Genomic DNA, 20,007 nt, shown 5'->3' on the forward strand with positions numbered 1-20,007 from the left:
CAGTGTGGCGGTGGAGGCAGCAGCAATGGGAGGCCATACAGCACCCTATGACAAAATGGAACCCACCAGCAGTGTGAGGAGACCTGAAAGTGGCACATGGCAGAGTGTGGCGATGGAGACAGCAGCAATGGGAGGCCGTACAGGGACCCATGACACACTGTGGACCTGGCAGCAACATGAGGAGGCGGTACAGGGGCCCATGACAGATTACGGGCCTGGCAGCAGCATGAGGAGTCGGTACGGGGGCCCATGGCAGATTACGGGCCTGGCAGCAGCATGAGGAGGCGGTACAGGGGCCCATGGCAGAGTGGCGGAGCGTAAGCAGCTAAAATTGAAGGCCATACAGAGGCCTATGTTAAAAAGTCCCCCCAGCAGCAGCGTGGGGAGACGACTATCAAGAGTCCAATGGCAGAGTGGCGGAGCAGAAGCAGCTTCAATTGAAGGCCATACACAGGCCTAGGTTAAAAAGCGGAAGCCGTCAGCAGCGTGAGCAGACGACAGAGACACATGGCGCAGGGTGGCGGTGGAGGCAGCAGCAATGGAAGGCCATACAGCACCCTATCACAAAATGGAACCTACCAAAAGTGTAAGGAGACCCGAAAGTGGCACATGGCGCAGGGTGGCGGTGGATGCAGCAGTATTCGGAAGCCAAACACAGGCCTCGGTTAAAAAGCGGAAGCCGTCAGCAGCGTGAGCAGACGACAGAGACACATGGCGCAGGGTGGCGGTGGAGGCAGCAGCAATGGAAGGCCAAACAGCACCCTATCACAAAATGGAACCCACCAACAGTGTAAGGAGACCTGAAAGTGGCACATGGCACAGGGTGGCGGTGGAGGCAGCAGTATTCGGAAGACATACACAGGACTAGTTTAAAAAGCGGAAGCCGTCAGCAGCGTGAGCAGACGACAGAGGCACATGGCGCAGGGTGGCGGTGGATGCAGCAGTATTCGGAAGCCAAACACAGGCCTCGGTTAAAAAGCGGAAGCCGTCAGCAGCGTGAGCAGACGACAGAGGCACATGGCGCAGGGTGGCGGTGGAGGCAGCAGCAATGGAAGGCCATACAGCACCCTATCACAAAATGGAACCCACCAACAGTGTAAGGAGACCTGAAAGTGGCACATGGCGCAGGGTGGCGGTGGAGGCAGCAGTATTCGGAAGCCATACACAGGCCTAGGTTTAAAACTGGAACCCAGCAGCGTGAGCAGACGACAAAGACGCACATGGCAGAGGATGGATCTGGCAGCAGTATGAGAAGACGGTACAGGGGCCCGTGGCACAGTGTGGTGATGGGGGCTACAGCAACTGGATGCCAGAAAGTGGCCGATAGGGCTATATACTGCATGGAATTATAAAGTTGTAAAGACAGCGGCCTATTTGTCCCTAATAACATGTTTGGGGCATGATTCATGGCGGATTTAGTCAGTTGTGTCAGGAACTGGTGGTTTGAAATCCAGACTAATCCACGCCTGATTCATTTTCACAAACGTGAGTCTCTCCACACTTTGGATGGACAGTCGTGTCCTCCGCGGAGTTACAATACCTCCTGCCGCACTAAACACGCGCTCCGATGCCACGCTACTGGCCGGGCATGACAGCCTTTCAAGGGCAAATTCAGCTAGTTGAGGCCAAAGGTCAAGTTTCGTTGCCCAGTAGTCAAGGGGATTGTCTACCTCGGTTGGCAGGGTGGTGTCCAAGTAGGCCCAAGCCTGTTGTTTGAGGTCCTGCTCCAGGTCCACCTGATGCTGCTGCTGCTGCTGCGGCTGGTTAGTAGTTTCCTCACTGCGCTGGTGAAGAAAGCTACTCGTCATCGACTGCAGACTGAGGCAGCCGCTGCTGGTGGAGCTGCCACTGCTCCTACCACCCCACCCCTCCCCTGCTGCCATGGCAGCGGAACGCGAGCGCACAGGGCCCACAGTGTCTGAGGATGGACGTTGGCGCAGAAAGGCAGAGACCAGCTGACTACATAGGTGGTTTTTATAGTACGTTATTTTGGCCTCCCTCTCAGCAGGTGTGAAAAAGGCCACCATTTTTGAACGGTAGCGAGGGTCCAACAAGGTGGACAGCCAAAAGTCATCCCTCTGTCTGATGGTTATTATTCGGCTGTCGCTACGCAAGCAACCGAGCATGCTATGGGCCATTTGTGCCAAGGAATGCGAGGGACTCCCTGCCTCCATCTCCACAGCATACTGCCACGGTGCGTCTGGGTCCTCTGTCTCCTCCTCCTCCTCCTCTACCAGATGCTCCTGCTCCTCCACTCCTGTCCGCTGAGTGGAAAAACCACCCATTTCACTCAATAATTCCTGAGCACCAATGTCCTCCTCTACCTCCTCCTCTTCTTCCTGTCCTGCCCCCACAGGGGTCATGTGGCGTTGAGATCTGTGCGCCACGTCTACCGCACCCTGACCAGCCATTGTTAACAGCATTTGTTCCAGGACGTGCAACAGAGGAATGACGTCGTTCATCCCATAGTCCTGCCGACTCACGAATAGCGTGGCCTCCTCAAAGGGCCTGAGCAAGCGGCAGGTGTCACGCATGAGCTGCCAATGGCTGACATCTAAGTTACACAGGGGAGTACCTTTATCCGCTTGTAACATCAGGAAATCGGTGATGGCCTTTCGCTGCTCGTAAAGGCGATCTAACATGTGTAGGGTTGAATTCCACCTTGTTGCAACGTCGCAGATCAGGCGATGCTGTGGAATTCCGTTCTGCCGCTGCAGCTCAAGGAGGGTGTGCTTTGCGGTGTAGGAATGGCTGAAATGCATGCAAAGTTTACGTGACATTTTAAGGATGTCTTGCAGTGGGATGGTGGATTTTAGGAACCGCTTGACAACCAGATTGAACACGTGAGCCATGCATGGCGCATGGCACAACCTTCCTTGACGCAGAGCAGACACCATGTTCTTTCCGTTGTCGGTCAACATGGTTCCGATTTTCAGTTTGCGCGGAGACAGCCATCTGTCGATTTCTCTGTTCATTACACTCAGAAGTTCCTCCCCTGTGTGACTACGTTTGCCAAGGCATACCAGGTGCAGCACAGCGTGACACCGTTGCGCCCTGCACATGTGATATGCCGGTCGGGTAATGGGACTTGGCACGGGGGTGGCGGCTGAGGACACGGCGGAAGAAGAGGTGGTAGAGGCGGACATCTTTGCTGGACCAAGGACGTGCAAACGTGGAGGCAAAAGCGGCGTGACCTGTCCAAGTTGCTGGTGCGGCTGTGCCGGCACCACGTTCACCCAGTGGGCCGTAAATGACATGTACTGTCCCTGACCGTAGTTACAGCTCCACACGTCGGCGCTGCCGTGCACTTTGGCAGAGACCGACATGCTCAAAGACTGGCCCACCATCTCTTCTACATGTGAATGCAGGGCTGGCACTGCCTTTTTGGCGAAGAAATGCCGGCTTGGCACTCTCCACCGCGGCTAGGCACAAGCCATCATTTCTCGGAAAGGTGCTGAGTCCACCACTTGGAAAGGGAGGGACTGCAGCACCAGCAACTTGGACAGGAGGACGTTCAGCTTCTGCACCGTCGGGTGCGTGCTCGCAAACTGTTGTCTCTTGGAAACGGATTCCAAGAAAGACTGCTGACGGAATCCGTGAAGAGGAGTAGCAGGAGAAGGAGCATCTGAACGAGCGGAACAACTCCCCTCAGCAGAGGTGTTGGAGCCTTGACTGGCTGATAGAGGGCGATTGACGTCGGGTGACGGAGCAAGTAACGGTGCGGGTGATGGAGCGGGGGCTGGGGCAGGCAGAACCGCCGTATCTTTATCACGGTTTTCCCAGGCCACCGAATGGCGACGCTGCATATGCTGATGCAACGCTGTAGTTTGCCCCCGCTACTCCTCACTGGCTGACTGCTACTTCCTCCGTGCACACCGGCACCACTACTGGCCGTGGTGGTAGGCTGCAGTGGAGCTGGTGCTCTACTCCGTGGCCGTTTGCCTCCACTGACACTGCTGCGACCCTGCTGCCTCCTGGGCAAGCCACCGACTGTTTTGCTTGCTGGCAAGCTGGCACCCTCTTCTCCTGATGATGCGGAAGCAATAGCCTGATGACGACGAGGCTGCCAAGTGCGATCAGCCTCATCATCATCAATTAGGGTCTCCGCGTCACTACTAGCCCCCTCGGCTGCGTGTGGGTCAGGAGACAGACCTGTCTCTAGACCGGCTACCGAGCCACTCTCCTCGCCAGTACTTCTTCGCCTGGCTGCTGAAGAGGCGGATGTCTCCCCCCGTTCCTGACCGCCCTCTGTTAGCTCTTCCTCACTGTACAGTGGGGCTGAGCCCACAGCATGCGATACTTCGCTTGGTGAGGGAACACCAAAGGACAGGGGCAGGTAGAGGACACGTGATTTCAGTGGGCTTGCTCCCGGGCCATGCCAACTAACGGTTGTGTCTGACGTACCCACCGACCGTTGGCTGTAGGTGTCAGAGGTGACCTGGGAAGAGGAAGACGACCGAGTCAACCAATCGATGACGGCAGGGTTGTCGGTGGAGACACGACCGCTGGATGACACCGGGAGCACTGGCCTCTGGCTGCGACTAGTGCTGCCTCGACCCCTTCCTCTGCTGCCACGTCTGCTCGCTCCTGAAACATTGCCTCCTCTGCCACTCCTCTGCGTGTTGTCTGACATACTCTTTAATTCAATAAGCACCCCAAAAATAAAACCGGATTTAACTCTTTGAACGTACAATAGTGGTTGTGAAGCAGAAAGTCAGTTTATTTAGCACAATCGGTCAATTGCAGCTTGCCGTTGGCTGGAAACTGTACGTTTATGTCACTGGAATGCACTAATCACCCAAAAAATATTACCGCCACCCGGCGTGTAAATGGATCTAACTCTTTGAACGTACAATAGTGGTTGTGAAGCAGAAAGTCAGTTTATTGTACACAATCGGCAAACTGCAGCACCAACTGTGCACGACAGCCACCAAAAAAAAAAATGGTGTATGTCACTTTAAATTTTCGATTCTTTGATAGCTGTGGCCCTAAGTAACGATTCTGTGTCCCTGAGTAACGATTCTGTGTCCCTGAGTAACGATTCTGTGTCCCTGAGTAACGTTTCTGTGGCCCTAAGTAACGATTCTGTGTCCCTGAGTAACGATTCTGTGTCCCTGAGTAACGATTCTGTGTCCCTGAGTAACGATTCTGTGTCCCTGAGTAACGATTCTGTGGCCCTAAAGTCTCTGTGGCCCTAACTCTGTCCCTCAATACACAGAGGTCTGTCTCTCTTGAATGACCGGAGGCTAATGGAGAATTCTAAGATGGCCGCGATTTATAGCTCCACCATTACACAGTGCTGGCTGGCTGGCTGCTGATTGGCTAATGCGATCACATGTCATGATTCATGACTCATGAATGCATTATGGGTCAGCGCGCCTTGTCTGCGCGCCTTCCCAGAGATCCCCGCCCTATCTTCTCTGTCCATTTTCTCCTGTCGCCACACATGTCGCCGCCATTTTTGGGAAAATTCGATTCGTGCATCCGAAGTTTGCTAATCTTCGGATTCGTCGCGAATAGAATTTTTCCAAATCTTCGGAACGAATTCCACTTCGTCATGTTCGATTCGCTCATCTCTAGCACTGATCACAGGCCCGGCCATTCCTTAAATACACCTCCTGCAATCAGCCTCAGGTGATGGCCGATTGCAGGAGTGAGTCTCTGGTTGCTGAGAGCACCCGCTGGCCAGCCCTGGTACTGCAGGTGAGTCCCACCACCATTGGCAAGTCCATTCCTGACACTCTCACAATGGTTAATGGGCTTCAGATGGCACCAGTTGTTTCTAGGTTGTTTCTTCTTTTCTCTGTTCATTTGTTTATAAAAGGTAAAAGTGACACCATAGACAAAGCAAGTTATTGTTCTGTATGATCTGTAACAGTGCCACAACTGCCTATACGTGAGAATGTATGACTCCATTGTCTGGGCTGAATGTTGGGAATACTGTGCGCACTTAGAAACTTTATTAACCACTTGCCTACCGGGCACTTATACCCCCTTCCTGCCCAGGCCAATTTTCAGCTTTCAGCGCTGCCGCACTTTGATTGACAATTGCGCGGTCATGCAACATTGTACCCAAATGAAATTTTGATCATTTATTTCTCACAAATAGAGATTTCTTTTGGTGGTATTTCATCGCCACTGGGCGCTTTACTTTTTGCGCTATAAATAAAAAAAGTGCAAAAAATTTGAAAAAAAAAGTTTTTTTGTTTCTATTATAACATTTTTCAAACAGGTATTTTTTCTCCTTTACTGATGTGCGTTGATGAGGCAGCACTGATGGGCACTGATAGGCGGCACTGATGGGCACTGATAGGCAGCACTAAAGGGCACTGATAGGCAGTACTAAAGGGCACTGATAGGCAGTACTAATGAGGTGGCACAGATAGGCGGCACTGATAGACAGCACTAATGAGGTGTCACGGATAGGCGGCACTAATATGCAGCACTGATAGGTGGCACTGATAGGTGACACTGATGATGGGTACTGATAGACGGCACTGACTGGCATCACTGCTGGGCACTGACTGGCAGCACTGACTGGCACAACCCCTGGGCACTGACTGGTGGCACTGACTGGCAGCACTGCTGGGCTGCACTGGTGGGTGGCACTGGTGGGTGGGCACAGGTGGGTGGCACTGGTGGGCACAGGTGGGTGGCACTGCTGGGCACAGGTAGGTGGCACTTCTGGGCACAGGTGTGTGACACTGCAGAGTGGCACAGGTGGGTGCACTGCTGGGCACAGGTGGGTGCACTTCTGGGCACAGGTGGGTGATCTGCTGGGCACAAGTGGGCGGAGCTAGTGGGTGCACTTCTGGGCACAGAAGGGCGGACCTTGCGGGTGGCACTGCTGGGCACCGATCATCAGGGCACTGATCATCAGTGCCCTGATGATCGGTGCCGATCCCCGCTCTGACAACTGCCGGTTCTCGGCAGTACTTTCCTCACGATCTGACAGCGTGAGGAAAGTGCAGCCGAGAACCGGCACTTGCATTTCCCTCTGATCAGCGTGTCATTGGACACCGCTGATCACGTGGTAAAAGGCCGCTGTGATTGGCCTTTTACCACATCACGTGATCAGCTGTGTCCGTAGGACACAGCGATCACGGAGATCGCCGGGTGCGCGCCCCCTGGGGCACGCAGGAGAGCGCGTTCTGGGAGGACGTCATATGACGTCCACCCAGAACTGGCCGGCCGCAGTGCAGCCGTCATTCGGTTATCTGCGGTCGGCAGGTAGTTAATAAAATCTATTTGATTAAAAAATACTGTAGATAATGCTGTACATATTCTTTCTATTCATAAGATATATTTAGTAATGAGCATTAAAAATAGAAAGCAACTTTATGTAGCCCTTTATATAGAATTTTATTATTATTTTTTTTTGTACAGGTGGATGGATGAACCAAGTTTTCGGTCATGTTGGTCTTCATGAATAGAGCTGAGTCACATGGAAAACAAGACATATGGGTGTCTTAATTGACTGAAAGTCTTTATTGCAGCTCACTGGAGGATTCACACGGGATACAAGTCATATCTGTGTTCTAAAAGTCATGGTTTGGATCCTCTTCCACATTGATCCAGCAGGAGAAAAGTAATTTCAGTGTTCTGGAAGTGACAATGGCTTTACAATAACGTCCAACCCAAGTATACATAAGAGGAGTCATTTCAAACTACTTCTTGTTTGGAGATTTTACAATGGAGAGAAAATATATCACACACCAGAAGGTTCACAATGGAGGGAAGTCATATCAGTGTTCTGACTGTGATAAAGCTTTTACATGGAAGTCAGATCTTATCAGACACCAGAGGATTCACACTGGAGAGAAGCCATATCAGTGTTCTGAATGTGATAAAGCTTTTACACAGAAGTCACATCTTATCAGACACCAGAGGATTCACACTGGAGAGAAGCCATATCAGTGTTCTGAATGTGATAAAGCTTTTAAATGGAAGTCACATCTTATCAGACACCAGATTGTTCACACTGGAGAGAAGTCATATCAGTGTTCTGATTGTGATAAAGCTTTTACACAGAAGTCAGAACTTATCACACACCAGAGGATTCACACTGGAGAGAAGACATATCAGTGTTCTGAATGTGATAAAGCTTTTAAATGGAAGTCAGATCTTATCAGACACCAGAGGATTCACACTGGAGAGAAGCCATATCAGTGTTCTGAATGTGATAAAGCTTTTACAAGGAAGTCAAGTCTTATCACACACCAGAGCGTTCACACTGGAGAAACACCATATCAGTGTTCTGAATGTGATAAAACTTTTACACAGAAGTCACATCTTATCAGACACCAGAGGATTCACACTGGAGAGAAGTCATATCAGTGTTCTGAATGTGATAAAACTTTTACAGTGAAGTCACATCTTATCACACACCAGATGATTCACACTGGAGAGAAGCCATATCAGTGTTCTGAATGTGATAAAACTTTTACAGTGAAGTCATATCTTATCACACACCAGATTGTTCACACTGGAGAGAAGCCATATCAGTGTTCTGAATGTGATAAAGCTTTTACAGTAAAGTCACATCTTATCAGACACCAGAGGATTCACACTGGAGAGAAGCCATATCAGTGTTCTGAATGTGATAAAGCTTTTACAGTAAAGTCAAGTCTTATCACACACCAGAGGATTCACACTGGAGAGAAGCCATATCAGTGTTCTGAATGTGATAAAGCTTTTACATGGAAGTCATATCTTATCACACACCAGAGGATTCACACTGGAGAGAAGCCATATCAGTGTTCTGAATGTGATAAAGGTTTTACACGGAAGTCATATCTTATCGCACACCCGATTGTTCACACTGGAGAGAAGCCATATCAGTGTTCTGAATGTGTTAAAGCTTTTACTCGGAAGTCACAACTTATCAGACACCAGAGGATTCACACTGGAGAGAAATCATATCAGTGTTCTGAATGTGATAAAGCTTTTACATGGAAGTCAAGTCTTATCACACACCAGAGGATTCACACTGGAGAGCAGTCATATCAGTGTTCTGAATGTGATAAAGCTTTTACAGTGAAGTCAAGTCTTATCACACACCAGAGGATTCACACTGGAGAGAAGTCATATCTGTGTTCTGAATGTGATAAAATTTTTACAGTGAAGTCAAATCTTATCAGACACCAGAGGATTCACACTGGAGAGAAGTCATATCTGTGTCCTGAATGTGATAAAGCTTTTACACAGAAGTCAGATCTTATCAGACACCAGATGATTCATACTGGAGAGAAGTCATATCAGTGTTCTGAATGTGATAAAAGTTTTACAAAGAAGTCACATCTTATCACACACCAGAGGATTCACACTGGAGAGAAGCCATATCAGTGTTCTGAATGTGATAAAGCTTTTACACTGAAGTCACATCTTATCACACACCAGATTGTTCACACTGGAGAGAAGCCATTTTAATGCTCTCAATGTGACAAAACTCTTACAGTTAATGCCTGTCTAAATATTTTATCTTTTGACAATTTTTTTTAAGATAAGCATCAATAACCAAAAAGCTTCCCTCATGAGTATCATCTTTATCTTTTTTATGGAGCTTTGAATGAACATGCAATGAATTTTCATGATTCACCAACTGAGTTGTGTTTCCAAGCATTTTCTTCATTTCTGGATCCTGAGGTAATACATGACCAACACTGCCTCAGTACCAGAGACTAGGATGGGGTCTATTGTCTTACCAAGTCTCTGAAGCCTCAGTGGGAGAGTCCATTCCAGGATTTCTGACTATTGATACAGCATCAGCCAGGCTTGAGGTCTCCAGCTAAGCCCACCTTGTCCACTCCTCCCATTACCTGTTCCATCTCCTCTCCCATTATCAATGCCTTCTTTCCACATTTCATCTCCTCTCATTATTATTATTATACAGGATTTATAGTGCCAACAGTTTGCTCAGCGCTTTACAATACAACGGGAGACAATACAGCAACAATAATGTTAAATACAAGAGGGATAGGAGGACCCTGCTAGTTATACAAAAGGTAGTAACTGTGGGGGATGGACTGGTTGGAAGAGTAGAAGATTCCAGTATTAGCTGAGGGCAGGATATGCTTCCATGAAGAGACAGGTTTTCATAGATCGCCTAAAAGTGAGCAGAGTAGGCGATAGTCTGATAAATTGGGGTAGAGCATTCCAGAGGATGGGGGAAGCTCTGGAGAAGTCCTGGAGATGAGCATGGGAGGAGGAGACAAGGGAGCTAGAGAGCAGGAGGTTGTGCGAGGAGCGGAGAGTACGGTTTGGGGGATATTTGGAGACAATATTGGTGATGTAATTTGGATCAGAGTTATAAATGACTTTATATGTTATTGTTAATGTTTTGAATTTTATCCGTTGGGCAATGGGAAGCCAGTGGAGGGATTGGCAGGGGAGGTGGAGGACACTGAATGGAGGCCAGTGGATGGATTGGCAGAGGGGGGTGGAGGACACTGAATGGAGGCCAGTGGAGGGATTGGCAGAGAGGGGTGGAGGACACTGAGTGAAGGCCAGTGGAGGGATTGGCAGTGAGGGGTGGCTGATACAGAACGGTTAGTAAGGTGGATGAGTCTGGCAGCAGCATTCATGATAGACTGAAGAGGGAATAGCCTGCGATGAGGTCGGCCAATGAGGAGGGAGTTACAATAGTCTAGGCGAGATATAACAAGGGAGTGAATAAGTTGCTTAGTGGTTTCCGAGGTTAAGAACGGCCATATCTTGGAGCTGTTGCGGAGGTGAAATCTACAAGATTTGGACAGTGATTGTATTTGGGACTGAAAGGACAGATGGGAGTCTAGGATTACACCTAGTACCCTGGCATGAGGGGAGGGACTGATGATTGTGTTATTGATCTTGATGGAGAAGTCAGGGAAGAGGGCACAGGCTGGAGGGAATACTAAGAGCTCAGTTTTCGAAAGATTGAGTTTGAGGAAGTGGAGTGACATCCATGCCGATATGTCGCTTAGTAGGGTAGTAATGCGAGAGGAGACTGAAGGGGCAAGGTGAGGAGGAGACTGAAGGGGTGAGGTGAGGAGGAGACTGAAGGGGTGAGGTGAGGGATAGAAAGATAGATTTGTGTGTCATTAGCATAGAGGTGGTACTTAAAGCCATGGGAGTTTATCAAGTGACAAAGGGAGGAGTTGTAGATGGAGAAGAGTAGGAGTCCAAGGACGGAACCTTGAGGGACCCCTACAGAAAGAGGGAGTGGAGAGGAGGAGGCAGAGTTATAGGTAACGCTGATGGAGAGCTGCGATAGATAGGAGGAGAACCAGGAGAGAGCAGAGACTTGGAGGCCAAAAGAGTTGAGTTTTTTGAGAAGGAGGGGATGGTCAACTGTATCAAAAGCTGCAGAGAGGTCAAGTAGTAAGAGTACTAAGTAGTGGCCATTGGTTGGGATGAGTACAGAGTAGTGGCCATTGGTTGGGATGAGTACGGAATAGTGGCCATTGGTTGGGATGAGTACGGAGTAGTGGCCATTGGTTGGGATGAGTACGGAGTAGTGACCATTGGTTGGGATGAGTACGGAGTAGTGGCCATTGGTTGGGATGAGTACAGAGTAGTGGCCATTGGTTGGGATGAGTATGGAGTAGTGACCATTGGTTGGGATAAGTATGGGGTAGTGGCCATTGGTTGGGATGAGTATGGAGTAGTGACCATTGGTTGGAATGAGTATGGAGTAGTGGCCATTGGTTGGGATGAGTATGGAGTGGTGGCCATTGGTTTTAGCAGTTACTAGATCATTAGTGAGGTTTAGTAGGGCAGTGTCAGTGGAGTGTAGTGAGGGAATTCCAGACTGTAAAGGGTCAAGAAGGTTGTTGTCAGTGAGGTGGGAGGAGCTCAGGCGATTGTAGACTAAGAGTTCTAGGTGTTTAGAGGTAAATGGCAGCAGGGAGATGGGTTTTAAGTTGTTCAGGTTGGTGGGATCCAGGGAGGGCTTTTTAAGTATGGGAGTGATGTGCGCATGCTTTAGAGGGGAGGGGAAGGCACCAGTAAAGAGGGAAAGATTGAAGATGTGAGTGAGGAAGCATATAATGGAAGAAGAGGGTGACCGTAGTAGTTGTGAGGGGACAGGATCCAGGGGGCAGGTAGTGAGACGGGCTTCTGAGGAAACCTTAGTGACCTCTTCGGTAGTAGCAAGGTCAAAAGAGGAAAGTGTTGAGGGAGGTTTAGTATAAGGTATGCTAAGTGGGATGGATGTCTGTGCAGTGGAGATGCCGCTACGAATTGCATCAATCTTGTTTTTGAAATGATTTGCAATCTCGTGAGCAGTGAGTGAGGTACTGGGTGGAGGTGGAGAAAGTAGAGAGTTAGAAGTAGAGAAGAGACAACGAGGACTGGATGACAAGCTATTGATGAGAGTGACAAAGTAGGCTTGTCTGGCAGCATGGAGGGAGGAATTGTATGTGAAGAAAGCAGATTTATATCGGGTGAATGCTTGGTGAGATTTGGTTTTATGCCACATTCGCTCCAGCACACGACTATGTCGTTTAACCATTAGCCGCCCGGCCAATGGCCGTTTGGCGGCTTCAAAACAGTCTCTGCATTCCGGGTGCACGCCATTTGGCGTGCTCCCGCACATGCGCCGTTTGCGCTAATGCAGAGCGACGCAGCAGTGCAATCTGTCATCAGCCGTGCACCTCGGACACGGCCGATGACAGATCCGAGTACCGGCTCCCGTTGCCGGTACCATGTGACCTGCTGTGACCAATCACAGCAGGTCACATGACAGTTGTATACAATGGATGGCTTCATTCATGATGGATGGCTTCATTCATGATGCCATCCATTGTATACTAGTGCCTAGCTGTGAATGGTCACAGCTAATCACATGCACATGTCATGTGATTAGCTGTGGCCAAATCACAGCTAAGCACAAAAAAAAAAGAAAAGCTGAATGAATCGATTTCATTCAGCTAAATGCTTGTTTATAGCAAAGTAATTCTTTGCTATAAGCAAATTGTGTAAAAAAAAAAATACTGATCACTTCCCCAAAGTAGTACAATGTTACTATGGTAACATTGTACTATTTTGGTCATAGTAAAATATGAAAAAAAAATCTTAAAAAAAATAAAAAGAAATGTAATAAAAAATTAAATATAATAAAAAAATAAAAAAAAATAAAAAAAATATATATTTTTTTTTCATACTGTCACCAGTCAGTGTCCCTGTTCACTGCCATGCCAGTTATATGATGACGCTGTACTGCACTGGTGACAGGATGTAAAAAAAAAATAGTGAAAATAATTTTTTTAATTTTTTAATTTTCCGAAAAATTATGACAAAAAAATACAACTTCAAAAAACTCGCCATTCCTCTTATGAAGTACATCGGACTGTCTACTCTGCAAAAGGTATATCTGTACTGTTCTGACATTTGGGGGATATCTGTACCGTCCTGACATTTGGGGGATATCTGTACTGTTCTGACATTTGGGGGATATCTGTACCGTCCTGACATTTGGGGGATATCTGTACTGTCCTGACATTTGGGGGATATCTGTACTGTCCTGACATTTGGGTGGATATCTGTACCGTCCTGACATTTGGGGGATATCTGTACTGTTCTGTCATTTGGGGGATATCTGTCCTGTCCTGACATTTGGGGGATATCTGTCCCGTCCTGACATTTGGGGGATATCTGTACCGTCCTGACATTTGGGGGATATCTGTACCGTCCTGACATTTGGGGGATATCTGTACTGTTCTGACATTTGGGGGATATCTGTACTGTCCTGACATTTGGGGGATATCTGTACTGTTCTGACATTTGGGGGATATCTGTACTGTTCTGACATTTGGGGGATATCTGTACCGTCCCGACATTTGGGGATATCTGTACTGTTCTGACATTTGGGGGATATCTGTACTGTTCTGACATTCTTGGACCTCAAGAAATTAGATTGGCTGTCAGTACTTCAGGATTGATCAATATTCAGATCTATACCATAGTTTGTGAACTCTATAACTTTCCTACAAACTAAAAATTACATCCTAATTTGGGTTATTTTCACCAAAGACATGTAGCAGAATACATCTCGGCCTAAATTTATGAAGAACAATTATTTATTTGTAAACTTTTATAACAGAAACAAAAAAAAACGTGTTTTTTTCAAAAATGTTGGTCTTTTTTTGTTAATTTAGCAAAAAATAAAAACACCAGCGGTGATTAAATACCACCAAAAGAAAGCTCTAGTTGTGTGAATAAAATTATAAAATTTTAGTTTGGGTACAATGTTGTATGACCGCGCAATTGTCATTGAAAGTGTGAGAGCGCTGAAACCTGAAAAATGGCCTGGGCAGGAAGGGGGAAAATTGCCCGGTATTGAAACGTTTAAGATCTTTAGTGTTGTCAGTCTGCCAAGGTTGTAATGGGCGGGGTCTGATGCTTCATGTTAGAGGAGCAAGTGAGTCTAATGTGGATGAAAGTGAACTGTTGTAGACAGCAGTGGCCAGGTCAGGGCAGGACAGGGGAGAGATTCTGTCATAGAGTTGGTCAGTTGCAGAGTGGAAAGGAGAAGGGTTCAAGTTGTGAAGGTTTCTGCAGGTGATTGCTGATTGGAGGGATACATGTTTGAAGATGAGGAGACTGTGAAGGTGATGAGATTGTGATCATAGAGAGGAAAGGGGGTGTTTGTGAGGTTGTAGGATATCCTCTCATGGGTGACAACCTTTCAGGCAGGTCTGTGTCTGTGACACCAGCTAGAAAGAAGTCTCTGTTCAGTGAGAAAACAACATCCCAAGCTGATGCAGGCCTTCCAATACTGAGTTACTGCTGATTTAGGGGATGTATTCAGCAGTAAAACGTAAGCCCAGCTGGCCACTTGTGTTCCATGTGGTTCTGCCAAATGGGATTCCATCAGGTGAAGATCAGAAATCCTTGTTCCATGTTTTCTCTTTCCAGCTATTACTCCTCTCCATAGACTAATCACACAATACAACTGCCAGAGATCTGAACTTACAAAGTGCTGAGTGTGCGCTCATATTCCTACCACTTCTTCCGGGGGACTGACATTCCTCTGATTGGGGTTCACAATAATCACTCTGAGTGCACACATCTCTTTTTGGTGGAAAGTTTGTAAAGAAAACTTCTTCTCCCTGGAAATATTACAACGTTGGCACCAAAGTGTAACTATGGGCAAAATCAGTAATGACATTAATAATGAAATCTGTCATTAGCAGAGCAGGTTTTGTTTTTCTGAGTCTCCTATTGTATTATTTTTTGTTGTCCCTCCCAGTAGATTTTCTTTGTCTACTTCCTGTAGAAGGCCAAGTCTTTTGGGAAAAATGGCAGTTGGAGGGGTTGGGGCAAATCCTATAACAGTGCTGGTGGTGCTCACAACTGTCAGTCGTCATTCATATGGGGGGTTGGACCTTATAGAGAACCTGTTGCTGTAACTGCTGTAGAAGCGTTAGCTGAAGTTGGGCTTTACTTGTTGTGTGTCTTACTTATAATCTATCTAAGACTTCCCTGTACAGGGTGACAACGCTGCTGTGTAATGTTCCTGCAGAATGATCAGGGTTGTCACCCTGTTACAGAAGGTGGGAAAATAACAGATGTACAGACAGGACCAACAGCTGATACAACTATGTTGCAGAGGGAACTCTGGGAATGCTAATGACAGATTGCATTACACATTCAGTTAGCAGACTTCCTGCTGTTGGTCTGATGTTTGAATTGTGTTCTGATATTTACTGTCCTGCTGTAAAAGGTGTAAATGATCGCCCGCATGTTTCCTGTAGTAGCAGGGACTACAAACTCATATCAGGAATAGTAGGATGGGTACCTACCCAAGGGGGTCACCTTTTGGATTTGGGGGAAACATTTCACATGGTTTCTTTCCATTAATGACACCGACAAGGGGAGTCTCACTTCACTAACAATAGGAGAGCCAATCACAGGCCAGTAACATTTCATGGTGTCTCAATGTATTGCAGAATGTTTAATCCCCATTGGTCCAATGGATTCCTAGTCCTTCCAGATACATTGCTTCTTGTGTGGAAGGAGCACCCTAAAATGTCTTCCCTTCAATTCCACCCATAGCTGTACTTTAGGTGATGTTGCCCCTCCCCCATATCTGTAAGGGAAAGCCTTAATTTCTCCCAATACTCCCCTGGCCTTCCAGTGAGAAGAAACATTTTCTCTGGAGTGGAGATGTTTTATGCAGTGAGCCCTTCATAGACGGGATGGGGAATCTAAGTAATCTAAGATGAGTAAAATGAACCGGTGTACTGGAGTCATGGATCAGATAACCAATGACACCATTGATGGTATAGCCGAGCTGACAGCAGAAGTGGCTCCATCACCTAAGGTGGTGTCACAGAACTACATGGTGGCTGACTATCTCTCAGAAGATCAAGGTGGAGCCTACAAACTGGTGTCGGAGAGTGTTGTACATTTATATTAGATCATGAGGATCTCAGAAGGAGATATCTACACAAGGTAAAGGAGTTCCAACAGTCACCTGGGTGGGGGGAAGTGGGATCCATTTTCTTGGATGGGGTTAGCTGGAACTTGGTTGAGTAATATGGTGGCTTTGCTCCTTAGGCCATTAGTTGCTACTATAGATTTGATGATAATTTTATACATTGTTGCTGTTGTGTGTTTTGCTGAGTTGATTTTGCTTTTTTATGCACATGATTACATTCACATTTTAGAACAGAAGATTACTTGAAACCCACAAACGTTTTGTTTTCTGAAGCAGAGACCCTGGAGAATATAATGGTGGTGGTTCCCATTTTCTATGTCACAGGATATTAGCACAGCTATTTGTCAAATGCATATTTTCTGTAAAAAAAATCCCACTAAAGATATTTTTAATACACAAAAAACACAATATATGACCCAATTTGTTTGGTGAAATGTAAAATATTGAGTTGGCATCAAGTATATAGATACCAAACATGCCAAAATTGTGCGTATTTGTGAAATGGTGACAAACTTCAGTACCAGAAATTGTCCATAGGTGACGCTTTAAAAGCCTTTACAGGTCATCAGTTTATATAGTGAACCATGAATGATGGCCCTAGAGTTATTCCTCTCTCTCTGGTGTGTGCAGAGATATGTACAATGTGTAGTGTGATTGATGTTTTCCTACATAACCGCACCCAACCCTTGCAATTGCTCATGTATACGGGAACTGGGGGCTTTAAAATGTGTTTTGTGTGTTTTTTCATTTACAGTGTGTTACTTTACACTTTTCTTCCTCTGAACTTTATTATTGCCATATAGAGGGTTAATAGCCTCGCATGTGATAACATATTGCTGGTCACAGATCCTCTTTAAAGAAACACAAGAGGTCTATCAGACCCCTAATGTCACCTCTGGTCCCCAAAAAAGATAGTCAAGCACAGATCATGTTTGATCAGCTCCTTGAAGACACGAATGTACATCTGCCAAATCTATATCTGAGTAGACCATAGAAGCAGCATTAGAAAGAAATGTGAGCATGGCTTCAGTCAGGCGATGGTCCTGGTGGTCATGGTCTTGTTCTCCTTCAGGTCCTCTCACCTTGTAGATGGTGACATGGACTTGTGTGGGAATGAGCAGGAGGGGCTCGGGGTTCTCTTGTACCCAATCAGCTTTTTATGGATAAAAGATGAAAGTGTCTTCTGGGAAGTTACAGGGATTTGGATGTTTAGAGGGTTACATAAGTGGGTGGGGCTGGTATTAATGAGGGGCGTGTCATATGTTAATCAGTTTCTTAGCATAGATGATATAAATAGATCCTTGAAATGTAAACAATCTATCTCTTTCCTTCTGTTGTTAAAGTGTCACATATATATGATGAATAAAGTTGGATGATATTTTCACCGCACAATACCGTGGTCTGGGTTCTTCTACAACACATCCCCCCAAAAATGTCCTCTTCCAGTTCTAGGAGTCTGGTGGAATGGGACACAAGCTGATGGTATCTCTTAGGCCCCTTGTACATGGGGGGTCCGGCCCCTGTGGGTGCAATGCTGGCCTTATAATACACCTGGTAGGCAAAGCATCCAGCTCCGCTGCCTGTAGCCTGTCAAAGTATCAGGGAACGAGAAGATCACCACGACGCATAAATCTGCACATGCATAGGATTCCAACAAGACATAGAGGCAGGCGGGCACTAGGACCCAGGTGCGCCCGTCACCAATGACAGTGCTGGCAGGCACTAGGACCCAGGCGCACCTGTCAGTACCGGGCAGGCTATTTAAACCAGCTCTTGCAATGCTCACATTGCCGGTCTTATTCCTGTGTTCCTGTTCCTAGTGCCTGAGATTGCCTTTGTTGCCGAACCTGCCTGACCCGGATTATCGTGACTCTCTCCTGCCCTGATCCCTGGCTTGTCTGACCATTCTTCTGCTTTCTCCTGTTTACCTGACCTCCTGTTGCTGAACCTGGCTTGTGACCCGTTTATCCTTTTGCATGCTGATCTGTACCGTCTGCCTCTGCTGTTACCGACCTGGCCTGTCTGACTACGTTACACACTACCTCTTCACATCTGGTTCTCACTTATTACCTATCACTGGCAAATCCACCTCTACCACAGCTGGTTGAACTCGGGGGTCGCGACCTGGTCTCAGGCTGCTTCAAGTCCATCCCCACCATCAGGGGCTCTGGTGAAACAGCAGACTGAGGCTTAGATTCCACGCCCTGAGGGATTCCGGCCTGTGGGTCGCTAGAGGCTACTGCCAGTCGGTCCTTAACAGAACCATACGGCCATGACTGAGCCGGGAAGAGGTCCCTCACCCTGGGATGAGATATGCCAACACGTGGCGGCACTCACCCAAGCTGTCAAAACACTCCAAGAAAGCTACACCCACCTGGAGGGATGTATTCAGACCCTAACCATGCCAGCAACCACACCATCAGCTCCGGTTGATCCTACTCTGGCCAGGGGCCGCGCAGAACCTTCCGCTGGAGCAGTGTTCGCCATGCCTCCGCCAGAACCTCGAGTACCAACACCCGAGCGGTTCAGTGGGGATTGAGGGAAGTTCAGAGCCTTCCAGAATTCCTGTCTGCTGTACTTTGACCTACAGCCACTGACTTTTTCGTCAGAATCTGTAAAGGTGGGATTCATTATATCCTTACTCCAGGGGGAACCCCAAGGCTGGGCCCATCGCCTGCTGGAGAGTCGCCATTCACATCTGGACTCAGTTTCCTAATTTTTCAGAGCAATAGCAGAATTATACGATGACCTGCAACAAGCTGCTTCAGCCGGAGCAGTGCTACATACCTTGCAGCAGGGTCGCCGCGCAGCAGAGGACTATGCCTCAGAATTTAGGCGCTGGAGTGGGGACACCCAGTGGAATGACGCAGCTTTGCATTACCAATTCCGCCTAGGCCTATCTGAACCTCTAAAAGACGAGCTAGCCAGAGTAGGGGTACCTGACTCCTTGGAAGGATTGATAACTCTGGCAATTCAGATTGACCGCGTTCTTCAGGAACGGAGGTCTGAAAGATCCAGTCCAGGGTTAAAACCCACATGGATGCTACCACGGGTTCTGACCATTCCGAACTCCCCTACCAGTACTCGGAATCCGGAACCAGCAGAGGGAGCCGAACCAATTTGGGTTGATGCGGCCTTCCCTAACGTCTGAAGAGCGCCAGAGATGCCGGGTAAACAACCTTTGCCTATACTGTGGAGCAGCAGGCCATGTGGTACGTTCCTGCCCGGAGAAGTTAAGTAAGTGCTCTTCTCCTATTTTTTCTATGACTCGTGCTTGTGTAGATAAACCCTCTCTCTTAGCCATACCAATCTCATTTCAACTCCCCGGAAGAACCGTACAGGTGACGGCCATTATTGACTCAGGGGCCTGTAGTTGTTTTGTTGACCTCAATTTTGCAGCGCAACAGCAGATTCCCTTACTGACCAAGGAGCATGGCCTGAACATCCTCTTGGCTGATGGGACTCAAGTTAAGTCTGGGTTGGTAGATCGGGAGACCCCTCCTATATGCAAGAAGTCCTCCGCTTGGACACCATTGCGTCCTCACTATTCCCAGTTATTTTGGGGCTGCCTTGGCTACGTGCACACG

General features: G+C 47.6%; 2 protein-coding genes across 3 annotated transcripts in view; both read left to right on the forward strand.

The window, feature by feature from the left end:
- The window catches only part of LOC149449066 (endogenous murine leukemia virus Env polyprotein from Emv-2 locus-like), a 190,881-nt gene that overhangs the window by 156,655 nt on the left and 14,219 nt on the right, over positions 1 to 20,007 (forward strand). The gene's annotated exons all lie outside the window — the stretch shown is intronic.
- The window catches only part of LOC149449067 (uncharacterized), a 125,387-nt gene continuing 112,887 nt past the window's right edge, over positions 7,508 to 20,007 (forward strand). The window contains 1 exon segment of the mRNA XM_089693851.1: positions 7,508 to 9,456. Within this exon segment, the coding sequence (XP_089549977.1) occupies positions 7,693 to 9,456 (1,764 nt within the window). The 5' untranslated portion in view covers positions 7,508 to 7,692.

This window comes from Staurois parvus, unplaced genomic scaffold (assembly GCF_062004578.1).
Source record: "Staurois parvus isolate SC_StPar_1 unplaced genomic scaffold, SC_StPar_1.0 ptg000638l, whole genome shotgun sequence".
Lineage (NCBI taxonomy): Eukaryota > Metazoa > Chordata > Amphibia > Anura > Ranidae > Staurois > Staurois parvus.